The 27717-nt window shown below is 38.7% G+C and overlaps 1 protein-coding gene across 3 annotated transcripts in view; it reads left to right on the forward strand.

Moving 5' to 3' along the window:
* Window positions 1-1700: 1700 nt before the first annotated feature.
* Window positions 1701-27717, forward strand: part of NMNAT3 (nicotinamide nucleotide adenylyltransferase 3) — a 28574-nt gene continuing 2557 nt past the window's right edge. Inside the window, exons 1-5 of one of the 3 annotated variants that reach the window (XM_082767567.1) lie at window positions 1701-1850; window positions 10621-10722; window positions 12952-13084; window positions 22386-22569; window positions 26741-26850. In XM_082767567.1, the coding sequence (XP_082623693.1) occupies window positions 12970-13084; window positions 22386-22569; window positions 26741-26850 (409 nt within the window). In that variant the 5' untranslated portion in view covers window positions 1701-1850; window positions 10621-10722; window positions 12952-12969. Of the gene's footprint in view, window positions 1851-10620; window positions 10723-12951; window positions 13085-22385; window positions 22570-26740; window positions 26851-27717 lie in introns of those variants that run through there. The other 2 variants (XM_082767565.1, XM_082767566.1) reach the window with 2 other exon arrangements.

A 27717-nucleotide genomic window follows, 5' to 3' on the forward strand; every position in this document is an offset into this window, starting at 1 on the left:
AAGAACACTACGTGATTCCGTACTGGTAACCTTGTTTTCATTTAATTGCTGGAAGACAGGTTGTAATTGGTTCATCTTTCATAATTGACTTGGAACTTTCTGTGGTCATTTGTACATCCCTTACAACGTGGCATCTTAACGCTTCCAGTCGTGCACATTTTCTGCCTGATACTCACCCCTTCCCATATCAACTCTTTTACATGGCTGAGCTTCAGCACAACTTGTGATTCCATTGACTTCAGGAGAGGGGAATGGAGAACACGATTTGGATCAGATCTACTGCTCAGTGTGTTTACCATCAGCAAATTATTCTAGATACAACTCAGTTCTGAAAGCATTTATTTATTAAACAGTCTCTAAAAATTTAATTAGAAATGGAAAGCTTATATTTAAAGGCCACAATCAAGAAATGTGTATTTCAACAGTTATGATTCAGCTTACAACATAACTGGTGAAGGCCAGATCCTCAGCTAGTGTAGTTCCCCCTGCAGTCACTGGAACTGCACTGTGTCAGCTCTGGTGCTTGCCCTTAGTGTTCAAGCTTAATGCACAGGATTTAATCTTTATTCCTTTCTCTTTTCTTTTTTTTTTTTTTTCCCCATTTATTTTCTTTCTATTTCTTTTGTAAACAAAGCACAATATTTCCTTTTATAGGAAATTTTATTTATTCCCAAAACACATGACAGTAATTTAAAATATATAAAGCGGAGGTTTTAATTCTAGCTATTTAGAATAAGCTTTATATGCTTAGTAAGCCTGCTCAGCACAAAATAAATGATCCATTTTGGTCTGGGATGTCAGCTTTATGAAGTTTTTAAAAATGGTCTTTTCTCCCTCAAAGGAAGTTGGGAGAATTAATGTTCCTATAACGTTGTAGATTTAGCATTAGGAAGAAAGGCCTGGAAACACTAATATTTATATACGCTCTAAAGCAAAAGACAAAACACTTTATGCACTTATCTGCATTTTTTAAACTTGTGCCTTGCCTGGGGAATTTAATTTATGATTTCAGACTTCCTCAAGTTGTGCCTAGCGAATACACCCTGCTTCCAGTCACAAGCCGAAGATCCAAATGCTGAAACCATCCCTTGGCCAACCAAAGGTCTGAAGGACAGCTCCTGTCCTCGCTGCAACAGCGAACAGCATCTTTTACACGTGCATTTCGCACAGCAAAGCTTAAAATTCACAATCCTATTCTCTCTCTATATATATATTGAGTATAATGTCAAGTAAGAGGAATACTTGTGTTTCAACATTATGATAACTAGGAGATTTGGGGTAGATGACAGAACTGACCGGTGTAATTCTGACACTTTGAGGTGCTGGATTTCACATTGCTGAGAATTAAATGTAATATCCAAATGACCTGAAACTCTCCGGACTCCCCTCTCCTCTAGGATCCCGTTAACGCCTGCTTTACACCGCCGGGGCACTTTGCAGACATTCAGCAGGCGCTGCCGAGGAAGGAGGCCGTATGGTGCCCCCCCCCCCCCGACCCGAGAAAGCCGAGCCCGGTTACTCAGAAGCCGCCACAGCTCCGAAGCCCGGCCCGGCCCGGCCTGAGGAGCAGGGGCACCCCCGGGCCGCCCCGCGCCCCTCTGCCAGCCCGCCTGGCCGCGCTGCGCTAAGGGGGCTGGGGCGGTGGCTGGGGCTGGGACTGGGGCAAGGGCAGGAGCTGGGGCTGGGGCTGGGGCTGGGGCTGGGGCTGTGTCCGGGGCCGGGTGGGGGCAGTCTCGGGCCGCCGCCGCTGTGGGTCCCCGCAGGCGGGGCCGGGAAGGCGGGCGCGTTGCCCGCGGGTGCTGCGGGGTAAGCAGGTACCCGGGACCGGGACCGCACGTGTCTGTGTTTCTGTATGTATAGAGCTATTTCAAGCTAATCAGGGAGTTTGGGCTTTTCTCTTTCTTTTCTTTTCCTTTTTCCTTTTTTTTTTTTTTTTTTTTTAAACACTTGCTAGAATGTCAGCGTTAGGACAAGAGGCCGGCCGTGGTGCCATATATGTGTGTGTGTATATTTAGGCTTTGGCTTTGCTGTGTAACTGCTCATCTGCCTCCTCCACGTCAGTTTCAGAGGTCGTTTTCCCCTCTCGTGCAGCAGCTGGTGTTCGGTTTTATAATGATCCCTGGTGCAGGGTTATTCCGGGGTTTCTGCAGGCGCAGGGCTGTGTCCCAGCTGTGTTTGTTCCTTTACGCGCAGTAGCAGTGCAGGCCGTGCTTTGCTCATTCCTCAGCCGTTAGTTTGCTGTTTAAGCCTAGTTACAGAGCGCCGTTCTGGCAGTGGATTAGCTGTATGCCTGTAACTGCAGAAATGCAGGCTGTAGAATTGAGCTTAGGTTCAGTAAACTCGTTAGCGCTCAGCTCATCTGCGAGTGTTTGTGAAAGGCACAGGGGTGTGCGAGGGGTGCTGGGGACACAAGAGGTGGGTCCTGTCAAAGGGGAGTTTGAACTATAGCAGGCTCTGCCTTTTTAATGCTGTTGTTTAGTATAGTGCACCACTCTGCAAAACGCTGTAGAAGTCTCTCTGTTCATCAAACATTCCAGGTTTTTCAAAGAAAGAAACTAAGAAATTAGCCTTTAAGCTTACAAATCACAGAATCACAATTTCTAGGTTGGAAGAGACCTCAAGATCATCGAGTCCAACCTCTGACCTAACACTAACAGTCCCCACTAAACCATATCCCTAAGCTCTACATCTAAACGTCTTTTGAAGACTTCCAGGGCTGGTAACTTCACCACTTCCCTGGGCAGCCTGTTCCAGTGTCTAACAAATATTATGGAGAGCTCAAAAACCATAAGCAGTGTCAGACTGTCTGTCCAGCCTGTGGTTTGTCTTGGATGTCAGAGAGCAGAGGCTATTTAGGGAAACTGGCCCAGCTGCTTGTTTCCACTTGCATTCTCAGCTGCCAGCCCCATTTCATGAGGGAAGCCATATATGCAGGTATCCTCTGCGCTTTTGTCTGGCTTAAAGTTTTTTGTTGCTTTCATTGACTGCTTCCTAGATCTAGTATTGCAGGAAAAAGTTCTGCTTTCAACTTTGTAATGCTCAACTGTGTCCTCCCTCAAGCTCCTCTCCAAGCCAAGCAGCTGCAGGCATCAGTTTGCCTCCCTGGAGCAGCTGTAGCCGCGCTCACTTGACCTGAATTGCCCTTCGTGAGCTGAGACCAGAACACTCCTAGCAATCAAGATGTGGGCCTGGCCAGGTTTTCCTAGTGCTAAAACAATGCCCTGTGATGGTCTCAGTACCTTTCCTCATGATGCCCAGCATTTGTTGGCTTTTTGGCTGCCACTAAAAAACAGAGATGTGGTCAGGATGTTTTCAGGAGGATATAACTGCATGGTTATTAACGCTGACTTCAATGATTCTAAAAATTTACAAATAGGGTGATAATTGCTATTATGCAAGGGGATTTTGAAAATCAGTAGTAAGTAGGTAACTCATTTCTATAAAGCTGTTTCAGAATCTTACTTTGTTCTTTGTCTAGATAGAAATCCCTGTATAGATGAAATATTCTTAAGGGCAAGCAAAGCATTTTGGATAATAGGCAAGCCACATTCATATTTGTTTAATTTGTTTGAATTTTTGATTGTATAGGATAGAACAAGTAGAAATTCTAAGTTGATTACCTAATACAAAGACAACAAGCTATGTGATCTCCTGTGCCTAGAAACCATTTACTTAAGCAGCCTTATTGCTATGCAAAATCCTCAATGTTACTAGTCAAATTCCTAAGGTAGCATAAGAAATGTATGGAATGCGTTTCATTTTGATGGCTTAAGTGTTGATTGCAGATCGCCTTCATACTGTCAGCTGTGCTCCACTTAGGGACACCTGAATGCTACTGAATTGGAGGTGGGGTGGGATGGGAGCGTTTCATTTCAAACAGCAGCTTTCTGTACTTGGTATTAACTGCAAAACGAGAAAATGTATCATGCTGTTAACAAAGCGAGCAGTTCTGTGTGTTGCAGGAAGATTCCTTCTTGCTGCCCGCAGGTGGTAAGGTAAACTTCGAAGTATAGGTAGAGAGCCTTCAGTTTAGTTCTTCATTTTATTCTAATTCTTTACTTTGATAGAAGATATCTTCCACGTAACTGTAGAGCCACTGAAATGCTCTTTCATAACTCCCCAAACTGTGCTGTGAGTTACTTTCTTCTGATGTACTAGACAGCAAATAGTTATCCCTTTTTGGAACAAGAAAGTGAGCAGTGCAATTATAGATGTTGTTTTAATTTTGGTCTTGCTGGATGTTCTGGAAATCCTGCATTACCTTGTAGTCGCAATAAGCAATTATTTCATGGCTGAGTGTTTTACAGTAGTGGATTTAGGGGCTCCATTTATTTCCTGCCTTTTAAAGCCCACTTTTGGTGATTGAACATGCTTTCTTTGCCACTTAAATGTCTACCATTTGTGTGCAGCTTGTATTTTTGTTACTAAATTTGCCTTAGGTCCTGATGAATGTATTTTGCTAACTGTAAGAGATCTCCAGAATGAGTTGATAGGAAAGAAATCATTGGCTTTGCAAAGGGAATTGTTGAAGTCGTATAAGAGTTTGTTGTGACAAACAAGCCAGTGCTTCATCTAAATCAGCAATTTATGCACTTAAAATTAGTCATTCCAGGTCACAGTTCTGCATATATTCTCTTTTTTGGAAATTAATATATTGTTTCTTGTGGGTAATTGAATCATACATGTAAATGGAAGGGTGACTGTTGGTTGCATAAAACAGCTGTAGAAGAGGAAAATCAAAACTTATAGGCTAATGTGGTAAGGACAAGGAATGGAAAAGCAGTTGAATGTTAGGTGTTGAGAGATCATTAGGGATTGTTGGATAAGTAACTATAAAGCCCACACTGTACTGAGTACAGGAAGACACCTGGATTCAGTCACAGTCTCTTGAGCTTGTTGAAACACTGCTTAAAGGATGTGCTGCTGCTGTGCAGTGCATGCTGAGATGAGTGCATCCTGCAGTACCCAGCAAGGGCTGAGTGGATGTCGTGGGTAAAGCTGCTCTCTTTTTACTTCTGTTCTGTGTAGTTCTGGGCTAGCGTAGTACTACCGGGTTTGTCAAGTGATTGTACAACCAGGTGCAACAACTGCAGAGCTACGTGTGTAAGCATTGTTGTGTATTGTATGGGCAGTTACAATTAAATGCTTTTTTTAAAAAAAACAAACTTTAACAAATGGGCAGTGTTCCCTGAGAATATAGAGAAAGAGTGTAATAGCAATATGCAGTGGTTTGTCCTTACAAACTTTTTTTTTCTTCTGCTTAAAGAAGAGTAGATAAATCTAACTACGAAAAAATACTTGGTAAAATGCACTGTATGTGCCTTGTAACAATACGTGAGCTTGCTGTTGATGTGTGCGAGTGGTCTTTTTTATGGCCGTATTCCTGTTTGGGAAATAGGGCACCTATGAATATGAACTGTGCAGTATGAGGGTCTGAATTAAGAATACAGAGAAGAAAGTGTCCTACAGAATCCTATTGTGGGAGCACGTTTACAGACATCTTAATGGCTAAATTCTGAGGACCAAATGCTGCATATCCCTGAGTGTATTCATGGTTATAAACCTGCAAGAATTCACAGGCCTTTTTGTTTTTTTTTAGGAAAAAAAAAAAAAAAAAAAAGGACAACTTCTCAGTTATTCTCTATTCTCTAAATTTGGGTCACAGACACACTGCAGTTTTCTTTTATTTTTTTGTCCATGGTTAGCTCTTGGGTTACTACCATTTGCTGGGGAAATTACTGCCTGGATAAGCGTATTTACTTTTTAATGTTGTGGTTGATTTGAATTCCCTGGCACCATCTTGTGGGTGTTGAGATTAATGTTTGTTTTCTTAAGGCTATACTAAGGAATTCTGCTGCCCCAGTTCTTTGCACTTCAAAGCCATTTAAGCAGTCACCAGATTCAATTTTAGCACATATTTTAAACTGGGTGATTCCTGTGATCATTTGATTATTTTTCATGTTTTGTCCACGTGTGCTTTTCACTGAATTTTAGTGCCATTCAGTTCCAGTTTCTTCTTATCAGTGGAGTGGAAATTGGGAATGGAAGTTAAATACAGAACTAATTTTTTCTTTGGAAAAAAATATTAAAAGGGCAGAATGAGGGTAAATCATATTTAAGGTGATTTCAGAGATGTAACTGCACGAAAAAAAACTAATGATTTGCACTTTCAAACTGAGCTACTAGCTAAAATCTGAGCTAAGAAAGGTATAGATCTATACTTACAAACTTGTTTTAAAAAGAAAAAGAAAAGGTTTCTTACCTTACAAAACCTATTAAAAGGTTTTGTTGGCTTTTCTGTGAATGGGCATTTCCCCACTGATACAGCCTGAAATAAAGCGATTGCAAGAAGAAGGCCTCATACTGTGATGTGGAGGATTCTAATCTCAGGAAAGGAAGAGACAATTTGGCAGTGGCTGCTTTCTCTATTAGCCCCCCAGGCATTTGGGATTCAGGACACGGACTCCCTGCAGTTTTCTGTGAGGTTTCCTGTGCATGGATAGCTTTTTGGTCACTACCATTTGCTGGAGAAATTACTGCATGGACAAAACAGAAGGAAAAATGGCGAGTACCCCAAAATTAAGCCTATCTAAAGCAAAAGAGCCCAATGCACTACTAAAGACAGTATTTGAAATGCTTAGGGCCGCTTTTCACAGGTATGTGTAGGGGAAAAAGCTGATTTCTATGAGGCTGTATAATCTGTTGCTTTGGTGGAGCCTGCAACAGGCTTGAAGTTGGTTAGGGTTGCTTATTTTTTTAATCTGATTTAGAAACTGTGGTGAGACTTGCATTTTCTAACTGAAAGTCGGGCTTTAAAAAAAAAAAAAAACAGAGGCACCTTCATCTTTCTGATGTGCTGAATATGATAGAAAATCATGTGTTCTATCATGTACTTTGTTAATGGCTCTACAATGCAAGTTATGAAAGATTTCATGAAATGAAGGAAGAAACCAAGTGCACCTGAGTCATTGGAAATAACAATAATATGATCCATCATGTGGCCCTGAAAAAGCCATTTTAGAGGATTAGAGTGTCATATTAGGCTATGCAGAATATTTATAGCCACCTTATGAAATTCTTCATGGCTTGAGTGAGTAACTTTTTGATAAGTAAATAAAATATCACCCTACGTTGTGCATTTTTCATCTTTTCTTTTACCCAGATATTTACCTGTATATCCCCACCTCCCACTTGAATAATGAACGTAACATAAATATGTCACTGCTGTGGAGGATTGCTTTTAGTAAAAGCACACATTGGGAATGTAGTGACTGGAGTAACTTCTGTTAGAGCAACAGCTTCTTTTAGTAACAGCATGAGAATCTCTGGTATCTGGTCATATTTTTAAGAGATATTTGTTTGCTGTGGTTTGCTATGATTTGGGTCAGCTAGTAAAATACGCTGTTATTTTCTGACCTTGAGAATGTGTCTTACAACCATAATACCCTTGACATCACCTCGTGGAACTCACTGGGCTCAGCTAAATAAACTTCTATGAGGCAATGAGGTGGCCTAGTGAAAGAATGGATTTGTGTAGCTTTAACTTGTTTGAATCTAAATTTCATATAAACTAGTCTAGATTTACCCTCGTGGGAGGAGATAACATTTTTATCCTGTGCTAGAATTTGATTTCTTTCTGCGCTTTTCAGAAATCGTACTCAAGGGTGAGTCTGCATCGCAGTGTGCACGTATGAGTGTCTTGTCCTCCAGTTTACTAATTTAACAGCTCATGAATCAGACTGCACTGCTCAGCACTCCGTTGTGCTCCTGATAATTAATCAGATATGGCTCTAATTACTGACTTTCAGCAGAACTTAACTGTGGTCATCTGTAATGTCATCTATTATTGATGTATTGTAGGAACGTAAGCAGCAGGAAAAGAACTTGCATTAATTTTCTAATGAAAACTATGTGTGGTTTTTTTTCCATCATCATAACCTGTATCATATTGCTCAAGTATGGCTTCCTCATTTAAAGGTATCTGTCCTTTTAAGTATGGCTGCATGGAGCCTTTCTGAGCTGCAGGCAGTACCCCAAGCACATCAGGTAACTGGCTTTGAGCCAGAAGACAGCTGCTTGGCCAAGGCTACCGGTGCACCTTGTCAGGAGCGAGCGTGCCCAGCCCTTTTGCAGAAGTGCTCACCAGAGGGAGCCATGCGCACTTGTTGCATGAAACGTGAACCTGCTGCTACAATTTATCTCCTGCGAGCCCTAGTCTTTAACTCATCCATTTCGTCATCAAAAACAAAAGCTGTAATGCTCTGAGGTGGCGTATCTTCATGCTCTCTGCTCAGAGGTGTGCTTTTACTTGTTGTCGTTATTTGTGAATTTTGAGGACAGACAGCAAAGATGAGAAAAGGTGTTATATTTTGCCCTCATGTCAGGAGGGAACATGCATTGTCACAAGATGTATTGATAAAATGTACTGATTTTATGCAAAAATCAAATGTGGTTGTTTCTTCTAAAAAAAAGCTTTAAAAAGAAGTGAATTACTAAGCTCAAATATACAAATTAGTATACTAACTTATAAGAGTGACGAGGCAGAAATGTTAAATGACTTGCCCCCAAGGTTTCTATCGAATGCTTCAAAATGATTTGAAAATAGGTGAGGTCTTACTGTAGGAATGGCATAGGCAATAAAAAAAAAATGGCATATCAGCAAAAAGAAAAAAAAATGAAAAGTTTGTTAAAGCAAGAGATACGGATGAAAGGCTGAGATGTAAAAGCTTTTTTTTTTTTTTTTTTTTTCTCTTTATCTCCTAATGCACTTTAAGTACTTTCTTTTAGAATTCTAAAATGCGGATTTGTGGAAGATGTTTAACTGTATGTAGCTTGTAAACAAAAGCAGTAGTTTGTCACAGAAGTAGTAATCTCTATGAGGGAGAAGATGTGCAGTAGATCTCTACAAATCAGGTCGCTTCAGTTTCGGTATATATGAAGCCAAGTCCAGCCACAGAAATAGTTGAATGTTATTTCCTGTTTCACAGTTGTGGAAGTGGAAGCACAGAGATAAGGACCTGACTTCTAAAACATGCTTAATAATGATTAATATCATTGCTATGTTGCAGCACTCCTAAAATTTGGTTACCTAGGAGGTACTAGAGAGCTTACTTTCTATGTTGCAGCCCTGTTTAAGATGGTGTGCTCTGTCCTTTCTTCCCCTCCCAATCTAAGGGTGTTGTGCGTTTTCCATAATTCTCCTACTCTGTTTGAGGTCAAGGTACATATTTTGACTTAATTGGAATTTCTTTTTACAGCCTTGCCGTGAAAATGAAGCAGTTGATTTACCCATATACACCTTCCTCAAAAGTACTTTGTATTTCAGCTAGACTTGGGAGCAGCAACAGGAGAATACACTTCAATTTTATGGGGCACCATTAATGGAAGATGCATTATGCAGGGACAATTGCTAGGGAACAAATTCATCCGAGATTATTTATTTAACTAAGTACGTTATTGATGTTACACCTGGGTGACTTTGTGCAAACACATATAGCAACTAATAGGTGCAAATTGGGATTAGCATATTGAAATTGATGCAGGCTTTTACTAACTACTGCTTTCTTGGTCTGAAGGCCATTTGGCAAGGGAAGACAACTTATCAAAGTATTCGGGGCTGGTTTAATGGCTTACTTTTATGGAACACATGGAACAAATATATTCCCCTAGCACGATGTGCACACTCCGTAAATGCCTGATAACAGCACAGTCACCTACTTCCTTGGTAGTTGCTTGTATTCAGATGGTGAAATTAGTTAAGGGCATGTTGCTTCATGTGTAGGTAAAATGCATGTGACTTTGATTTGAATGGTTGGAGGCATTTGTAACTGTAGGAGCACAGTGGTGCTGCAGCACTTAGTGCAACTGCCACTACATCTCATGAGATGAACAGGTCAGGAGAACATTATGGTGTTTGGAGTTTTCTTCTCTGATTGATTTCTCAAGGGAGCTTAGCTGAAAAATCAGTTGGTGTGAAGCACTCATTGCTAGCTATAAGGAAGCCAGAAAACGTACTGAGGATTCTACTAATAGAATCCTCTAATACTAATAGATACTAATAGAATAAATGGAGGAAGTGTGAAATGAAATAACTTTTCTTCACTTCTTTAACAATATGCTATACTTAATTTTGCTTGGGGAATTGGTATCTTAAAATATACTCAGGGAGTATGCAGAATCTAAATAGCATTCACTCCAGCTGGAGTCCTTTACCAGAAGTCTTCCTTCTCAATCCAAAAGAGAGGCACACACAAAACACTTCCCTGGGGATGCAGTTTTCCACCCTTCCCAGCTTAAGGTGGTCCCAAACAGATGGACTTCCAAGTGGCAGAGAAAGATTTACCTATTTTGAATAGGAAAGAGAGAGCACTCTCTCTTGAAAGCTTTCTTTGGAACCTTAAAAGCTTTACTGTACCTGCTGAGTAACTTTAGGTTACAGTACATAGGGATACGAGGAATAAAAGTACTGCTGTTTTGATTTTTCTTTATATATTTATATATATGATGTGTACATATAAATAAATATCTTCTAGAATGCCTCTTTACTACCTGTTTGCCATTAGTGTATTTTTATTTGATCTTTCTTTTTCCTTTTTTTTTCTTATTTTTAATTTCCATTAGCTGTATGCTCTGCTTATCATTGGGAATTACAGGTTGAAGTCCTTCCCTAGAGGTATAAGTGAGTCAGAACTGCAATCAAACCATCCAAGGCATCTTTTTCAGGTGAGAAATAAAGAAGAATTAAACGTGTATAGAGTTAAAAGTTTCTTTAAAAAATAAATAAATTATAACTTTCAACATGGCAAAGGAAAGCACAGCAAAGGAAGCATAAGCTACATTTCAATAGAACAGAAGAGAGGATGCCAGAGGCCTTGCTGGAGCTGCTGTTGATAGATGTAACTGGGAAGACTGAGTATGTATTGGCCCCCTGAACAAGAGAGTAAGAGGAGTGCTGCCTACAATCTGGATGGAGCTGTATGAATACTACTGATTTTAACTTCTCATGTAATACTGTCCAAGCCTACCTGCAGGGCTGGATGCTGAGCAACATCATTATAGTTTCTGCTTCCAGGAAATTCTTAGTCTAGAACTAATTAATTTCTTATTGAGAGTTCAACATTGACTAATCTGAGGCAACAGAATTCACCCAGCAAAAAGCTGGAACTGTAGGAGAACACTTAAATATTACGGTAACAATCTAGTTTTCAGTTCATCAGATAGCAATTTTTTATTTATTTATTTATTTTTTTTACCTTTTTCAAGGCAGAAGGATGTTTCCCAATAAAATGAAGATCTGCTTACAGAATTCGTGATACTGAAGAAAATTCTTGAGTTTGCTTTTGTTCTGAATAAAGCAGCTGTAAAGCTTGTATACAGCCCTCATGTATGAGCTTGTTAGTGTCTCTGCAGGGTTAGTGAACCAAAACGGAGGGACAGATTGCTGTGAAATGCGCTTTCCACAGCTACTGCAATTGTAGACCATAAAATTGCTGCTGACTTCGATTGTTATCTCCAGCCAGTGAGTCTTCTCACACCCCTGTATATTTCCCTTAGGCTAGAGGGGGGATCTTACTATGTGTATTCAATGCTAGACAACAAACTCATAGTACGTATGCTTCAAATAATTTTATCTATTAAAAGTTTGCAAACTGCCAACATTTCAAAAGTGGAAATATTAGAACTTGTTGCTGGGTGCACCAAATGCTGTTAAATGGTGCAGTCCAAGTCTTCACAGTTAAATCCTACAGTAAATTCTATAAATGAACTGATGGAATTTGCAAATATGAAACATAAACTGGGCTTTATTTTAACCATTATTGTGAAATTGTTCTAAGGAAGTAAAGGGAAAAAATACGTAGGGGGGGAACATAAGGACTCAGACCAGTGAGTGGTGGGCTCTGAGCTCCAGTGCTTTGGTAGGCTGCAGCTCTGGAACAGAACTGTGCTGCGCAGGGCACAGAGTCCGTACCAGGTTTGGTCTGTTTCGGGCCAGGGCTGGGTTCTGATGTTTGGCATGCAGTAGTTTTCTGTGCTGTACATGGGTGTGAGCATTGTCGGGATAATTTCAAGTGCCAAGAAGACAGCCCATCTAAAAACCCTGATCACAGACATATGTAGGACACAACTGTTTGAATCATGCCTGGTATATTTTGGACCAATGGTAAAAGAGTTACGCCAATAAGGAGCACCAAGCACAGTAACTAACTCAACCCAGTTCCTACTGCAGCAAGGCTCCTAACAGCATCGCTCCCCACCTGTTATTCCTATATCCATAGCTTTTTAATGTCCCCTGTGTTTTCTTGTAACAGCCATAGTTTCTCTTCCCTGCTGTTCCCTATCCACCATCACTTGCTCTGCCATCCAATGAAGAAACTGAGGAGGCAGTTGCTGACAGTGTTCAAAGTATGTGCAGACTGGCTGCCTGGCCACCAGCCACTGCCTGCCTGCCTCTGAGGAAGCCAGACCTGTAGGTTTTGGTGTTACATATGGGTTTTCGCCATATGCTGCACAGGTCCCATTTAAGAACTTAATTAAAGGAAAAAAAAAGTGCTTTTGACAGGCCTGCAGGTTCTAAAGTTATTAATAGGGGGCTGACAGAAAGACAGCATGAAGATGTTTTCTGGTAAGAGCAGATTAAAAATAAAAACTCAAAACTCTGACAGTTTTGTATAAATGACTACATGAATTTCTAGAAACGGTTTCTAGCTATTTATGTATATAGGGAAAAAACCTGTTGATGATCTCCTAACTAGTATAAAAGAATGTGTGCTTCTGAGCTAATACTTTGTGTGTTGTAATGATGCAGCAAACTGAACTTTTGATACTTTCCCAATGCCTCAAGAATACATGGTTCTGAGAACAGCACCGCTTTCATTTTGAGGGACAATGGGAAGACTGCTCTTTTGTCAAGTTTGTCTTTTTTCATCTTTTTTTTTTTTTTTTTTTCTTTAGGCTGGAATTGTAGTTTTGATGTCAATGAAGAGCAGGATACCTCTCATTCTTCTAGCTTGTGGCTCCTTTAACCCCATCACAAATATGCATATGCGTTTATTTGAGCTGGCTAGAGATCATCTGCACCAAACAGGTCAGTAAGGGTTTGTTAGGACCACACATACATGGTGTTTTCCTGGGAAAAGGAAGACACTTCTAACACTTGTTATAGCTAAGCTGTCACTTCACAGTTGGCTTAACTTTATTATTTTTTATTTGATGACTTGATATGAAGCTTTTGTGGAATGTTCAATATAGAAATTCTAGCATTACCTCTTCCTTTGACTTACTGCATTAAAAAAGGTATCACGAGTGTCTGTGCAACTGAACTGAGAACTTTATCAGCAGTTTTAGAATCCTGTGTATGGAATAGACTGAATCTTGTGAGAGACCTTCAATAGTTTTCAAACTGAAAAGAAACATTTATGTTCAGATTTCATTCTTTATGATACGTTGTATTTTAATATGAAGAAGTGTTACAACTAGCAGCTTTGACAACTGGAGAAAAGATGAAATGTTAATTATTCATTATCCATCTTCAGTAAGAGGTACAACTTATCTCCCCCAGCAAAATAACTTCTTCAGAAAAGTGATCATAAAAGCGAGATGTCAGCAGGCTAGAAAGTTTCAGCAACAAAGGAGAAAGCTGGGTAATACCAAAAACTTAAGCAAGACTGAGAAAAGCTTTGGAGGAGCATTGTGCTCTAAGCTTGATAACTGCTTAGTTGCTGAGGCTTTTATCTTCCTTCTGGCTGCTAAAATGTACACATACCTCTGGAAGAGGTTGGAAGGGAATCATAGCTTACTGGAACTTGACAGGGATGTTGCTAGGGGGGTTGTGCAATAGGAACAAGCATAAAAATTTATTTGGTTCTTAAATGTGGATGGGGTGGGTGCAGGAGGGAATCTGGTAAACCGTCTGGTATAGCTGTGCGGTAAGAGCTGCAGCTACGTACTCACCATATAGTGTGAGAGTTGTTTGCTTTTTCATGAGAAGAATTGTACAACTGGCTCTGAGAGCTGCTTTTATGGTTTTGTGTTTTGCTGACATAGTAAAATGATACTGTTTCTCCTGGAGGACTAGAAATAAAGGGTTAAGGGACTTGCATTAGCTTTTCTTATTGTAATTTTTAACTCCTTTGGGTTCCCAGGTGTGCAAAGAGTAGAAAGGCAATGTGAGACCAACTGGTAATTCTCTTACATCATGTGTTACGATCAAGTAAATTATTTCTTTACCTTGAAAGAAGGGTTGATTTGGGAAATGAATTATGATTCTGCCTAAATTGCAGTTATGCCCTGATCTGTGCCAGGGTCTCTATAACAAGGCTCCAACCTTTACTCAGAGCAATTTATTTAAACAGGTCTAGTGAAAATCATATTAAAAATAAAATTTTGAATGGCTGAAATGAAATTTGTGCCTTACATCGTGACTAACGTCAGTCCTTTGTTCTGGATAGGGTATGACTTGCATTTTGACTTCTTAGTTCAGTGTACAGGGATTTCCTGGTATAAGTACTTCTTACAGTGAAGAAAGTGAAATTTAATTACATCTGGGTTGCCTACAGTGTAATCCTTGCACCTTTTGAATGTTTAACCCAGTAGGTATGCAAAGTAAGAATCCTCAATTAGCTTGTGGGAGCTTTAGTTATCTCAAGCAGAGGTAACTTCATATAAAGTAACTATAAACGTGGGTATATGTGTATGCATGTGGTCTTGCTAGCTATGGTGAGGGCAATTTTTCAAACAGAAAAGGTTTGCAACGTGTAATAAAAATACCTGTGTTATGGTAGAACCATTTCTGCCCAGAAACTTCATTGATCATTCTCTCATGGTTCCTGTCTTGTTTCTGTGCCAGTAGTGACCCAGGGAAGAAGAGAAGAAACTGGAGGCTTTTGCTCAGAAGGAGCCCTAGTTGCAGGCTGGAAGCTGATAGTGGGGCTGGGAGGCAGTGGTTATATACCTCTAGAGCTTGCTTGTAGAAGTGAGGCAGTGGTCTGCCATGTTTGTGTTGTCTCCCTTCAGTCACAACAAATACTGAATGCTTGAAAAAGTAGCTAGCATGAGTGCAAAATAATCTAGCATGAGAAGCAATGTTGCCAAGGCTGGAGAAATTACTTCCTGGTGGTCCTAGTTCCGTGTTTCTATCGCACTGCTAATCAGGCAGAATTGATGAGTTGTTCAATAGCTTGGCTGGACTTGACTTCCCAGTCAAGTTTTACTGTTACAAATGACATGACTGCCCCAGTGTGCATCCTGACTGACAACTCCAGTCATTCTCTCTGCCAGCTTTTTGCCCATCATTTCATTTTCAAATGCTGTCTAATCTTCAGGACGAGGGGGAATGGGCTTAAGTTGAGCCAGGGGAGTTTTAGGTTAGATGTTAGGAAGAACTTCTTCACTGAAAGGGTTGTGAGGCACTGGAACAGGCTGCCCAGGGAAGTGGTGGAGTCACCATCCCTGGAAGTCTTCAAAAGACGTTTAGATGTAGAGCTTAGGGAAATGGTTTAGTGGGGACTGCTAGCGTTAGGTCAGAGGTTGGACTCGATGATCTTGAGGTCTCTTCCAACCTAGAAAATTCTGTGATTCTTCTTTTATGGAGTTTGATACTTCAAGCAGCATCTGCAGTTTCATTGCCACAAGTCAAGTAATTCAACCGTCTTTTGTTAATATCAGTCACCAAATCTTGTAATGCCACCTTCTAAATACAACAGACATGTCTACACGTGACAGAATAACTTAGTTTATCTGAATTTTGTTTCAAGTCCTATCAATTTGAGTCCTCACACGTAACTAGAACTTCCTCAGATTTGATTCCTTGTTCTAAGATATTCTTGAAATTTGAAATGATTTTGCCAAATACCTTTTCATTCATGATACCTAATGTCAGATGTTTTTTTTCTTTGGTGGTGTTTCTTAAATGTGACCATTAAGTCCAAAGTGATAGAATCAGCCTGTGTAAGATGTTCAGAATGTTGTTTGCCAAATATTGCCAGCGGAGGATGCTTACATCACCAAGATAAGACCAGAAGGGATGCAGGGCAAGGGAGAGGGTGTGAAAGACAAGATGTTTCTGGCTGTGACAAAACAGATTCAAGGAGGAGGAGAAGGAAAATCAGTTACTATCTTATGAGAAGGTGGGGAAAAAATGTGAGACATTGGTTGTCAGATGCAGTTCTGGGCAATGCAACTGAGAAATCCAAGGAGTCACCAGCAAGTCCTGGGAATTCAGAAGCTTATGTTCAACCCGATACTGTCAAAAAAAGAATGAGATCAGATTATAACTGCAGCATGTCAACTGGAAGTCAATGTGTTCATGCTATTTTCTTGCAACAATTCTGATAACCAGAATTTTAACACAACACAAAAAAGGCTTTGATTCTGCTGCTTGTGTAGTGTGTATAGCAACACAGCTATGATTGGTCTAGGATCAGATCTGCAATAGTTACCCATTGTCAATATTTATTGTACGTGCAGACATTAGTTAGGATTAACTGAATGTGAATTAAAGGAAACAAATCTTTAATTTTCTGTGTTTTCATTAAAAGGCTTACAGCAGTACATGCTTAAATAGAGCAGTACTTTAATTATACTAGGCTGTATCCTTGAAAGATACATGGGGAGATGTGCACGTGGCTTAGCATCCAGAAGGAATTAAAACTACTTTGCAGAGGTGCAAATCAAAGTATAAATCTTAAGACATCTCAAGATAAACTGCATCTCTACATAAGAAGCTTCCATTACATAAAACTCAATTTTCTCAGTCCTTATTAGTGAACACAGTTAGCTCCTAATCTTTTACTGAGTTTAGGAAATTCAGGATAGGGTGTCCTGTGAGCAGAGTACTGTAACACGTTAATATTCATCCTGTTACTCTCACGATGCTGGCTTTCTTCTTCCCTTCTGTAGGAAATGCTCATTTGCATAGCTGTCAAGATAGGGTTGGTGTTTTTTTTTTTTTTTTTTTTTTTTTTTTTGACAAATCCAATGAACTCTAAGAGAAGTGATATTTTGAGGTCTTAGTAAGAAATGTTTATTCTAGATGTGATATGTGGAGATCATACAGTGTTTGAGGACTGATCGTTGTGCATCCCCAAGACCTCTTCTCCAGCAGAGGAGTAACTGAAGCCACAACTTATTTGAGAGTGGCTGGTGGCTGTCTGACTGCAGAGGTAAATCTGCATCTTCAGGCCCTGTAGTTTGCTCAGCCAGGTGGATATGATTTATGTTTGTCTAGGTACTTATATGGCATCTGTCACTACAATCTTTGCACACCTCATCTATTTCAGTGAATGCATCTTTCAAGTACTCTGAAGTGGTGAAGGTAAAGCCATCCATCCTATGAAGAGCTATTGCAAAAGATTGTCCATTACTGTTCTGATATATTTGTTGTTTGCTTTGACTTTCAATGCAATGGCAGCTAAATTGTTTACCCTTTGGTTTTCCTTCTGCTGAATCCTCACAGGAGGTGACTGAACATAAAGTAAAAAGTCTTGCCCATTTTCTTTTCTTTTTTCATGCTTTACAATCTCTGCATACGTATCGTGGGAAGGTAAGCATAGGATGGTGTCCTTTCCATGTCTTATTTGTAAGCAGTTTTGAACAATTCAGGTATTTGGGATTTCTTGTATCTAGGCATATGGTGCTTTCTTTTTGTTTTCCTACCCTTCACGGCTTCAAAACAGTTATCTATAAATAAAGTTAATATCTTGATTTAAATGGAACAATAAAAAAGCCTTGTATCTGTTTTCCTAACATTAACAGGCTGAGAGTTCTGGGAGGATAACTGCTGATCTCTTGTGGGTTTAGGGGAAACCATTCCTGTTACTTTCATTCAGATTTTTTTATGTGATTTTAATTTATGTGTAGTCACAGAGGGCAGATTAAAGAAATAATCCAATGGACCATATTTTGAAACACAAGTGTGAGAGTTTTTGTTTTTTTTTTTTCAGTAAAGAAATGTAAGCTTATTTTAATGTAAACTATTGGTGCATCTTGGAAAGTTAAAATGTGAGACTATTGTAAATATTTTCAATGCTTCACTTCTGATAGCAAGTTTTACATCCTTTTACAATGTTTTGAAATAGCTGCCACTTCTTGTCACAAAGCAGGACTGATTTAGTAATCAGTGATTTTCTTTGTTTATGTATTTAATGTTGTGTATGTACTGTGCAGTAAAATTCAAACTGCTTATCAGACTCATTTTGTTCTTAGATACGTGGGTAACCTTAAGCCCTTAGAATAGGATTAATGAAGCAGATAAAATGCTTGTTCCTGGACAAACCTTCTAAAACCCAGTCCAAAGATTTGCAACCCTGTGTCCTGCAATTGATATTCAGAGAGATTGTGAACAGTCTCCATTGATTTCATAGTGAATTGGCTAAACCCACTTTCTAGTGAAAACTGGGAATGGTTGGCCTCATTCCAAGGGAATTTACAGTACAAATAATCACATTACTAACTTTATACAGGCAGTTCTAAACCATCTTTCACGACATGTGCTGTTAAATAATGGTAGGAGGTAGAGAATACTGCATCGTTCCATCAGGCAAGGCATTTTGAAATTGGTAGAGCCTGGGAATGCTCAGGTTCTTCTGAGCTTGTCAGCTCCATGCAGCTGCTCACCTTTCCAGATGTATCTGTAACGATCTGTGACCAAGGAGCATTGGTTCTGTCACCCACCCAGGCTGAGTCCTGCCCTTTGCACCAGTGGACAACACCAGTCAGATCAGTCTCTTCAGTGTTGAAGAGAAAACTGGGGCAGTTTCCAAGGAATGTGGGGGTAAGAAAATAAAAAGTTAAAGCCCAGGGAATTTGGTTTGGCTTATGCTTGCAGACTTTGAATACAGGACAGAAGCCTTGGATAGCTGAATTAAAAGCTGTTATCTTAAGACTATTTTTTCTTCCTGTACTTAGAGCTATATGGTCCTTAATATCTGTTATCTACAGGAAGGGAAAATGCATGTGTTTCTAGGCTTTAATTTGTGATTGTGTTTTAAAAGTGTCATAGAAGCTACCAGCAAGTCTTTTTTTAAAAAACAAACAAACAAAAAAAACAAAAACAAACAAACAAACAAAAAAAAACAACTTACTATAAAGTGTAAACTGGGAGGGGCAAATACTGAACAATAAGGAATTTAATTGTAACCTACAGATGAGATTGGCATTAGTTGAAATAATTTTATGTAAGCCTACATCAGCAAAACTTCTAAAGCTTTATAGTTTTAACAAGAACATTAAAATAAGAGTGTTGGTTCATCTGTTCTCTTCACTCATGTGGAAGCATAAAGTCTTAACGTGTAATAAACTTTGCATGGAACATGCATCTTTTGTTGGTGTTGTTCCTTACAATTGTTACATGTTGGTACTGCCTGTTTATAGTGTCATACTGTAAATCTAAACTCTTAACTAGAAAACTTGGGGTAGTTAATTTGGTGTAACAAATCAGGCAGATAAATAAATTGGTCTAATGCTTATGCAAAAGAGGCCTAATGTTTTTCAGTCAGTATTCAGCAGGGAGTAACAGTTTCTGGAAACTGTTAAAATAGTACTGCCTCATAGTACTTATTAAATAGGATTCTGGAAGAAGGAATAAATTAAAACAATACTCAAGCACGAAGTCCTATTGCAACCTGCTCTGGAGATGACAGAAGGGAGAACAGTGTTGGGGTCATTCCTGCTCACTGGGTAGGATAACGCTACATCTGCAGAGATTCCCTGTCTGTCATGGATTTTCCTGTGACACTGAAAGATGGATAATGATACAGTTTTGTAGTCCATCCTCAAAAAAATGTTTACCTATATCCATTTAGCAAAGAAACATCCATAAATGACCTCTTCTGAAAAAGAGAATAACAAATAAAAATGTATGGGAAGCAAATAACAAATGTGCTCAACTCTGATAATAGGATAAAAAGGACCAAAAGTACTTTAAGGATTAGAAGAAATACAAACATATACAACAAAAATATCTGAAGTCTTTACAAGCTCATCCTTGAAAGAACAAAAAAGGGGAAAAAATCTAGTGATATATAGAGCCCAAAGAACTAAGGTTATTGAACCCTAGAATAAGAAACAAATTCTTCTTGTCTAGCTTGTTTTTTGTAGTTAAAACAACATTTTAAACAAAATACAATTCAAAAATAGTTTAGAGTTGTTACCCAACAGGACAAGCAACAACAGATTTCATGATGACAACAAACAGCATTCCAAAGAAGCAGAATGGGAAGGCAATTCTGAAGCAAGAAAGGCTTGAAACTACCTATAATTTATGGAGTAAGAAAGAAAATACCAGAGGAAATCTAAAATAAATTTTAAATAATAACAATAATTTAAAAAGAAAAAGGAGTTTAATGATTTCCTCTTTGCTTGCCTACCAGGATTGAAGGATGTATTTGAGCATGTGAACTTCTGAATTACAGAAGAGGACAGAAGTTGTTTAGAGCCAGTAATAAAATATTCTCTTGTATTTTGAGCTATAAACTCATATTTTTAGGTTGTAGCTTCTTATGTGCATTATGGTTGTGTAGTGCTAGGTTGCCCAGTGGTTGTGAATCACCTCAAACTGTTACGGCATTTGATTTTCCGTATCTTCAGTGTTAGCAATGATTCTTTCAGTTGATTTCATTTCTACTTTAGAACAGGAAGATACGACATTGGAGGCTCTCATCTCATCCAATTTATTCAGCTGTAGGCCAAACTTGAGACTGAAATGTTTACAGCTCTCAAGAATATGGCAGAACTTACTCATTCTTAGCTAGCATGATGATGCAATTTTAGTTTTTACGTTTAATACATCTGTTTGAAATACAAGGGAACAATTTTTCTATGTACAAACTGACCAGTAAGGAACTGAAATGTAGAAGAGAAAGTTGTTGTATAAGAAAAAAACATTAATGAGGGGAACTAATGAATTCATAGTGTAATTGCTTTCCCCGTCAACTGAGAATTTACAATATCATTGTATCTTATCAAAGTGTCAGAGAATGGTGGTTGTTCATATGTCAAGAGGAAATATTTCCAATTTCAGGTCAACAGATGGATTTAATTATATACACGTCTTTGCATGTTCCTGGGAAATCATATCTTGCGCTATTGACCATTTTGCCTATGCTGAGAATGTTTTAAAAACAGAGGATAGGTTGGGTTGACATTTGCACGGGAGATAGGCCTGTAAATAGCATTGAAATTTAATGCTGTTTTTTTAAACTTCACCTCCCTTACATAATTTTGAAAATTTACTTCTGTTATATCAAAATAATTGTTACATTACTAAATTGCTATTTTAAATTATTAAACTGTCATGTGCTAATATCAGAAATTATGAGTCCAAGGCCAGTTGTCCAATTATGAAATTACGAGTCCAAGTTCAATTTTCATTACAAAGCTCTGGAGGGAACTTGCTGCATTCTGTGAGTTTTTTTGTTGAAACAATTGAATTTAAAAAAATATATATTTTTTTAGTCATCAGTATCATATTTATCATAGTTATTTAAAATGCATGTGTTAGACTAGATTTTTTTTTTCATTTTTGTTTATTTGAAACACCTTTGCACTCAGTTTGAGGGATGCAACTCATATCAGTGCTTTATTTCTCAGACTTATTAAAATGAGTATTACGTTTTTATCTAGTTCTGTTTCCTGATATGAAACCAAAACTGCTAATTCTAACAAAAAGAGCTCATATGTAATGTCAACATTACAAGAGTAGAAAGATATGGGCATATTTTTCAAATTTAATTAACGTGATCAGGCAGATAGAAGGAAGGGGTGCTTAATGGCAGCTCAGCTGATGTTTTGACCATAGTTTCGTAAGTCTAATTTTAGACTCCATTACCCGTCTTTGTTCTTGAATCATCTTAATTTGTCAGACTTGCATTAATCACAGCCACAATAACATGCTATATTTCTTGCTTTAGCACAATAAGAAGCACACTGATTCTGATAAATAACAAGCATGAGACACTTGAGAACAACCCAGTGGTCAGTTAAGTCATCCATTATTCTGGCTGTCTAAAAGCTGTACTGATACAATTATTGGAATATAAAATTTCATTATATCTAGCAATTTTGATAGCTTGCATCATAAATTATAAATATCTTGAAAATTGCATGTTTATCCAGATCTTGTCTTTTGAATCATCTAATGATACAAACATATTGATAGTATTCATGAGTGGTTCAGAGTAACAGGAAGGTTGCTTTTCAATTCTTTAAAATTATTATTGTTAAAAATATTACCTAGATGAAAGTGTTACTAAGTGGATTGTGGCTTCCCATAACTTTGAAGTTTACTGTACTTTTAGCAGGAGGCTGGACTAGATGAGCTCCCAGTATTCTATCTACCTTAAATTTTGAAGATCCTATGAATATGACTATTTTCTTTTTCCTTCTGAAAGGAAGATACCAAGTGATAGAAGGCATAATGTCTCCTGTCAATGATGACTACAGAAAGAAAGGCTTGGTTCCAGCAAGGCACCGGGTAGCAATGGCAAAACTAGCGCTGGAGACATCTGACTGGATTCGAGTTGATCCGTGGGAGAGCGAGCAGGAGACGTGGACAGAGACAGTAAAAGTGTTAAGGTAATTACGTTGCTTTTTCTTTCTTTATGAAGTTACTGACTGCCAGAAATCTGTCAGGCTGATGGATCAGTGCGCAGAACTCACTCTGGTAAAACACCCAAGCAAAGCATGTCTGTTTATGGCATCTTCTCCTACAAGATAAAGTATTATATCTGTGAGGATAGAAATTCATGTCGCTGTCCTCTGAGAAATGTTATGTAATCAGCATTTCCATATCTGGAGTCTTTCATTTCCCAGTGCAAAGCAGAAAGGCTTCCCCCAAACCTGTGTATTGGTACCGCGCTGCATAGTGATGTGCTTGTGCCATGTAAGTCACTAGGTGCCATGTGGAAAGCCTCTTTGACAACAATGCGCCCTGGAAAGCCATAGTCATTGAAAGAGTTGGGCAGCAAAGGTCTTGGCTCTCTTGTTATTTCTCTAGTTTTTAAGTCACTAAGCAGGTAATAGAGAGATCTCAATCAAAAACTAACAGAGTTCAAAACAGCTCTATTTGTCAGGAGCACACTTATTCTAGATCAGCTATGTTGGCAGTATTATACCTGCAGGTTTATCTATTCGCGCTTCCTTGAAAAGCTTTTTTTGTATTAACTCTAATGGCAAGTTAAACCCAAGCCTATAATTGCTGAGGTTCTCCACAAAATCACCGAGTTTGCTGTTATTGTGCTAGAAGGAAAAATAAAACAATGTCTAAAGCCTGCCTAGAAATGCAACTTTTCCCCATATGCTTGCCGTTGATAACAAATGCAGTACAGTGCAAGGTATAAAAACACAAACTTCTTGTGCTGAGCACCTTCTGGAAACATAGGGACTACAAAAGTCTACAGGCACCGTTAAAGTGAAAGACTTTTTGGATGTCTTTCAAAAAAGAAAGTGTGCTGTAAGAAGTATTAATTATTTCTTATTCCTGCTCAGATTTTCTAACTTTCTAACTGAAAACAGTTGTTTGTATAGCTGAAGGCTTTAGCATGTGCCTTCCAACAACTGCCCAGAAAGCTCTTACGGCTTTAGGTGAAAGCCATTATTTAAAAAAAAAAAAAAAAAAAAGACGTGTTATTTCACAGAAGCATGCATAAGAACACCTTGTGTACTTGCAAAACACATGCAGTGCACAAAACAGCTAGTGCAGCCTTTTAGTTCAGCTTTTTCTTGGTTCACTGGGTGAACATAAACATCCAGTTGCTTCTTTCCCTTCCCTCTAGCCAGCAGAATAGGAGTAAAGTGTGGTGAGGGGACTCAGGACACCCTGCTAGCATGTCTTATGCTGTTTTGTCTAATCACATTGGTAAATGGTATGCACCAGTGAAGGAAATCACCAACAGTTCTGTCCTGCAACGTTAGCTGGGTATGGGATTTCTCCTCCAAACTTTAGCTTTGTAAAACTAAATCCTTGCAGAGAAGGAGCCACAAATCCTACTGATCAGGTGATCCTACTTACAAAGACTTTGATCTTGCACAGCTCCAACTGAATTGAATACTACTTGCAAGATTGGGTTTGTAGATTGTAAAGTTAGGATAAAATGTACTGCATATAAAAATTAGGATAAGAGGTACTGTAAATAAAACCTCTATGCATAACGTTTTCCTTAGGAAATATAAGTATCGACGTGGCATGAGCAGCCAAATTGCCTTTCTGCCTAGAAAGTAAGCCACTAGCTTCATAAATAAATTGACAAAATGTTGAAATGTATGCCTATGAAGGAGAGAAATTACTTTGAAGTGTTTTTTTTCCAAACAATGACCTATATTAATGATTTGAACCAATGCCATAACTTAATGCTGAACCCTGTCCCTTGAAAGGGGAAGCAGCATCTTCATGAAATGGCACAGGTTAGTGCTTTGGTTTTTACACAGTAACTGTCACTGTCTTAAAAAGTAACTGTCTTAAAAAGAAGAGGTGGTTTTAGGGCTAGATCCTTACTAAGGTTCTCCCCTAGTTAGAACTTAAACTCGTTGCCACCTGCACTGTAAGCCCCCTCAGGCAGGAAATGTTAGTAGCAGTAGGAAGAGATTTTGTTACTGCAAGTCAAAGACAAAACCTGTTGTACCTAGATGTACCTCTTCCTTCCTGTGTTTTGAGTTGTAAGCTTAACTGTAATAGGACATTGTGCCCTGAAGGGGAGGCGTGAATGGCCTTGTCCTCCAGTATTTCTTTTACCTGTGTGTGCTGATGTTGTTATATTTTATCAGAAGCTGTGGATTTTGCAGAGGATTCCAAATAGATACGGCATAAAAGAACTTCGAGCAGCAGAGGTGATATCCCACTTGTGGTGATGCCATTAGTTGCCTCTTACATTGAGCATGGAAGTTTTGAAGACTGTCCCAGTGCTTGCTGGAGTGGTTTATTTTCTTACAATATTGTCAGAAGAACTACTAATCAACGAACTACATCATTCCTCTTGTAATGTAGATTTAATTGTAGTGCAGGTAGAAATTTACCAATTCTAAATTAAATCACGTTATGTCTTACCCAACAAGATTTTCTGAATTCTGCTTGTGATTTTAATTATATAGATACTTGAAGCTTCATACAGAGTTCAGAAAATGCTTGATAAACTGACAAGCCAATCTGTCCTTTTTGGTGTCTCTTTAAAGTAACATAATCCTCCCTACCCCAGCATCTGAAACGTCTGCTGAACAGACCTTTTGGCAGCTAAGACTTTGCATTACTTGTGCTGTTAGTCCTGCAGTGAGTTCTTTGCCAAAAGAGCTTATTTTTGAATCGAGGCCCAAGAATGTCAATCCATGATGTGAAGTTAGTGTACTTGACTATACATAGCATCAGCCTGTTTACAAGAAGGCAGGATCAAAAATAGAAATGTAGGAAGGCACAGGCCAAGCTATTGCTACCTACTCTCTCCTGCCATATGTCCCGCACCCCTTGTCTATACAGTTCCTTTAGACAGTGGCTGAGCACCAAAAATGACTGGAGATAATTATGCAGCCCGGCTAGGTGTATATTCTTGGCACTTGTGCAACTTATTACTGTGGCTTGAAGTACTGAGCGTGATTTGAAAAGTGTATATTTAAGTCACTAAACTATAAATTCATTCCTTAGGCAGATGTTCAAAAGGTTATCTATGGCTTTGTATAAATTCTGAATTTGGACAGAGTTAAGGGTAAAACTTTACCTTGTAACCCATAATCTTTGTTCTGACACAGTTGTATAAGACCCCGCAGTCATTTTGCTTATATATTTGCTGGACAGACATAAGGTGCTGGCTTTCGTACTCAGCTGTGACCACACTGTTTAGCAATATGCTTGCTTCCTGACGTGATGTTGGCTTGTGCCAATTAATACAAGCATTGCATAATCATGGCTCAGGGTGGTGCAAGACTGGGGCTGTTCGAAACAGGCAAGACTGTGCTTGAAGGAAGAAAGCTGAGGTGTATGGATCTAACGTTGCCACTTGCCCTCAGAGTCAAAGAAGGAGCCACCACCATGAGGAGGCAGTACCAGCGTGCAGTGGGGCACCAGTGATGCAGAGCAGCAAAAGAATAAAGTAATTGAAAATCCAGAAAATGACAAAATAATTCTTGCATGTCCTCATGGATCTGAAATCAGTAAAGTTAGAGGCATAGCAGGTGTGCAAAATCATACGAGAAATGTGTATCTTGAATTTCTTGGGATTGTGATCACTTTAATTAAAATGAAAAGCACAAGGTGAATGCTCAGGGAACATGCTTTTGTGGAGAACAGGATGAGAGGAAGCTCGTGAAAACTTTTAAAAAGCAGGCATTATAGAAACATCGTTGTGTCTGAGGGATTCTATTTAATGAAGAAATTAAATATACTGATTGAAGTGTGATTGAAGTGTGCTTTTTTTTTTCCTAGCAAAAACCTCCATAAAGTTTTAAATTTAATGTTGCTACAAAATTCTCCCTAATAGTAGAATTTCAAAAAGGAATTGAAAAACAATGTCATTACACGGATTGCTTGCAGTTGTGCAAAATTTAACTACATTTCTGCTAATTTTGGGGTAGAAGGAATATAGTGTTTTTTTTGTTGTTTTGTGAGGTTTTTTTGTTTTTGTTTTTTTTTTTTAACAAATTATATTCAAATCCAAAGTGCATAAAAGTAGACTGTGTTCCTGAATCTGAAAGCACCAGGTAATCGCTTTGTGCATCTCTGAGAGGATTATCTCACACAGAAGCCTTTATTTTTTAAATGCAGGCACCATTACAATGAATCGCTCAGACTGCTGCAGTACAAGAAGGAATTCATAAAGAACAAACAGCCCTTAGAAGGATCTACAGAGAATTCCCTTTCTTCCCACTACACAGGTTGGTTCGTAACTCTCAGCGTGACTTTGTTCGTTAAAACAATAAAAACAGCATTAAAAACCATACAACTTCACCAGATTGAACAAATTGATGAAGTTGAACACAGTAGCTGCTAAGTTTTGCAGGTTGGAGCTACCTGCCAAAAACAAGCCATGCCAAATGCCAGCGTGACTACTGGTGCAGTTACTTTGTAGTAATTTCCACGCAATAAGGAGATTTCCACAACTCTTCTACAATAAGGAGACTTATTCCGGGATTGTATTAATTTTTGGTTTTATAAGCATCGGTTTAGCTGTGTCAGAGATGTATGCTGTGGCCTTGCTGATTCTGCTAAGTATAAAGTATATTATGAAAGAATATCAATAAATATGGAGATTATCTATAATTGTAATTCTTATGTTATACAATGAACAAAGTATATGGATGGCAAATCCATATACTAAAACAATGCTAAGGCATTGTTCTGTTGGTTTGTTTCACTGCATTTCTGGATAGAAAAGTCTCTACTGGCATTAGAAGTATGACAGATTCTGGAAACACTGTCAGCTTTTGGTTTCCTATTTTATCATATTCTCTAGCTCTGTGTTTTGCTAGGGTACTGGTGGATTTCTGATACTTTACATTTTTCCTATGGTGTTGCAGCACTGCTTGGACATGAATGATCCAGTAAGTTATTCATGGCTACACAAAGACTTCCAAAGTATGGGCTGTTCTATCATTAGAAATGGTAGAGGAATAAGCTAAAGGAATAAAATTATCTGGTATTTGGACTGCAGTTGAATCTTGTCTGATGGGGTTTATCATTGTTGACAAGTGAGAAGTCACGTTTTTCTCATTACCACATTGAGGAAAATGAGTGGAAAAGCA

The sequence above is a fragment of the Aythya marila genome, assembly GCF_965140915.1.
Source record: "Aythya marila genome assembly, chromosome: 9".
In the NCBI taxonomy this organism is placed as follows: domain Eukaryota; kingdom Metazoa; phylum Chordata; class Aves; order Anseriformes; family Anatidae; genus Aythya; species Aythya marila.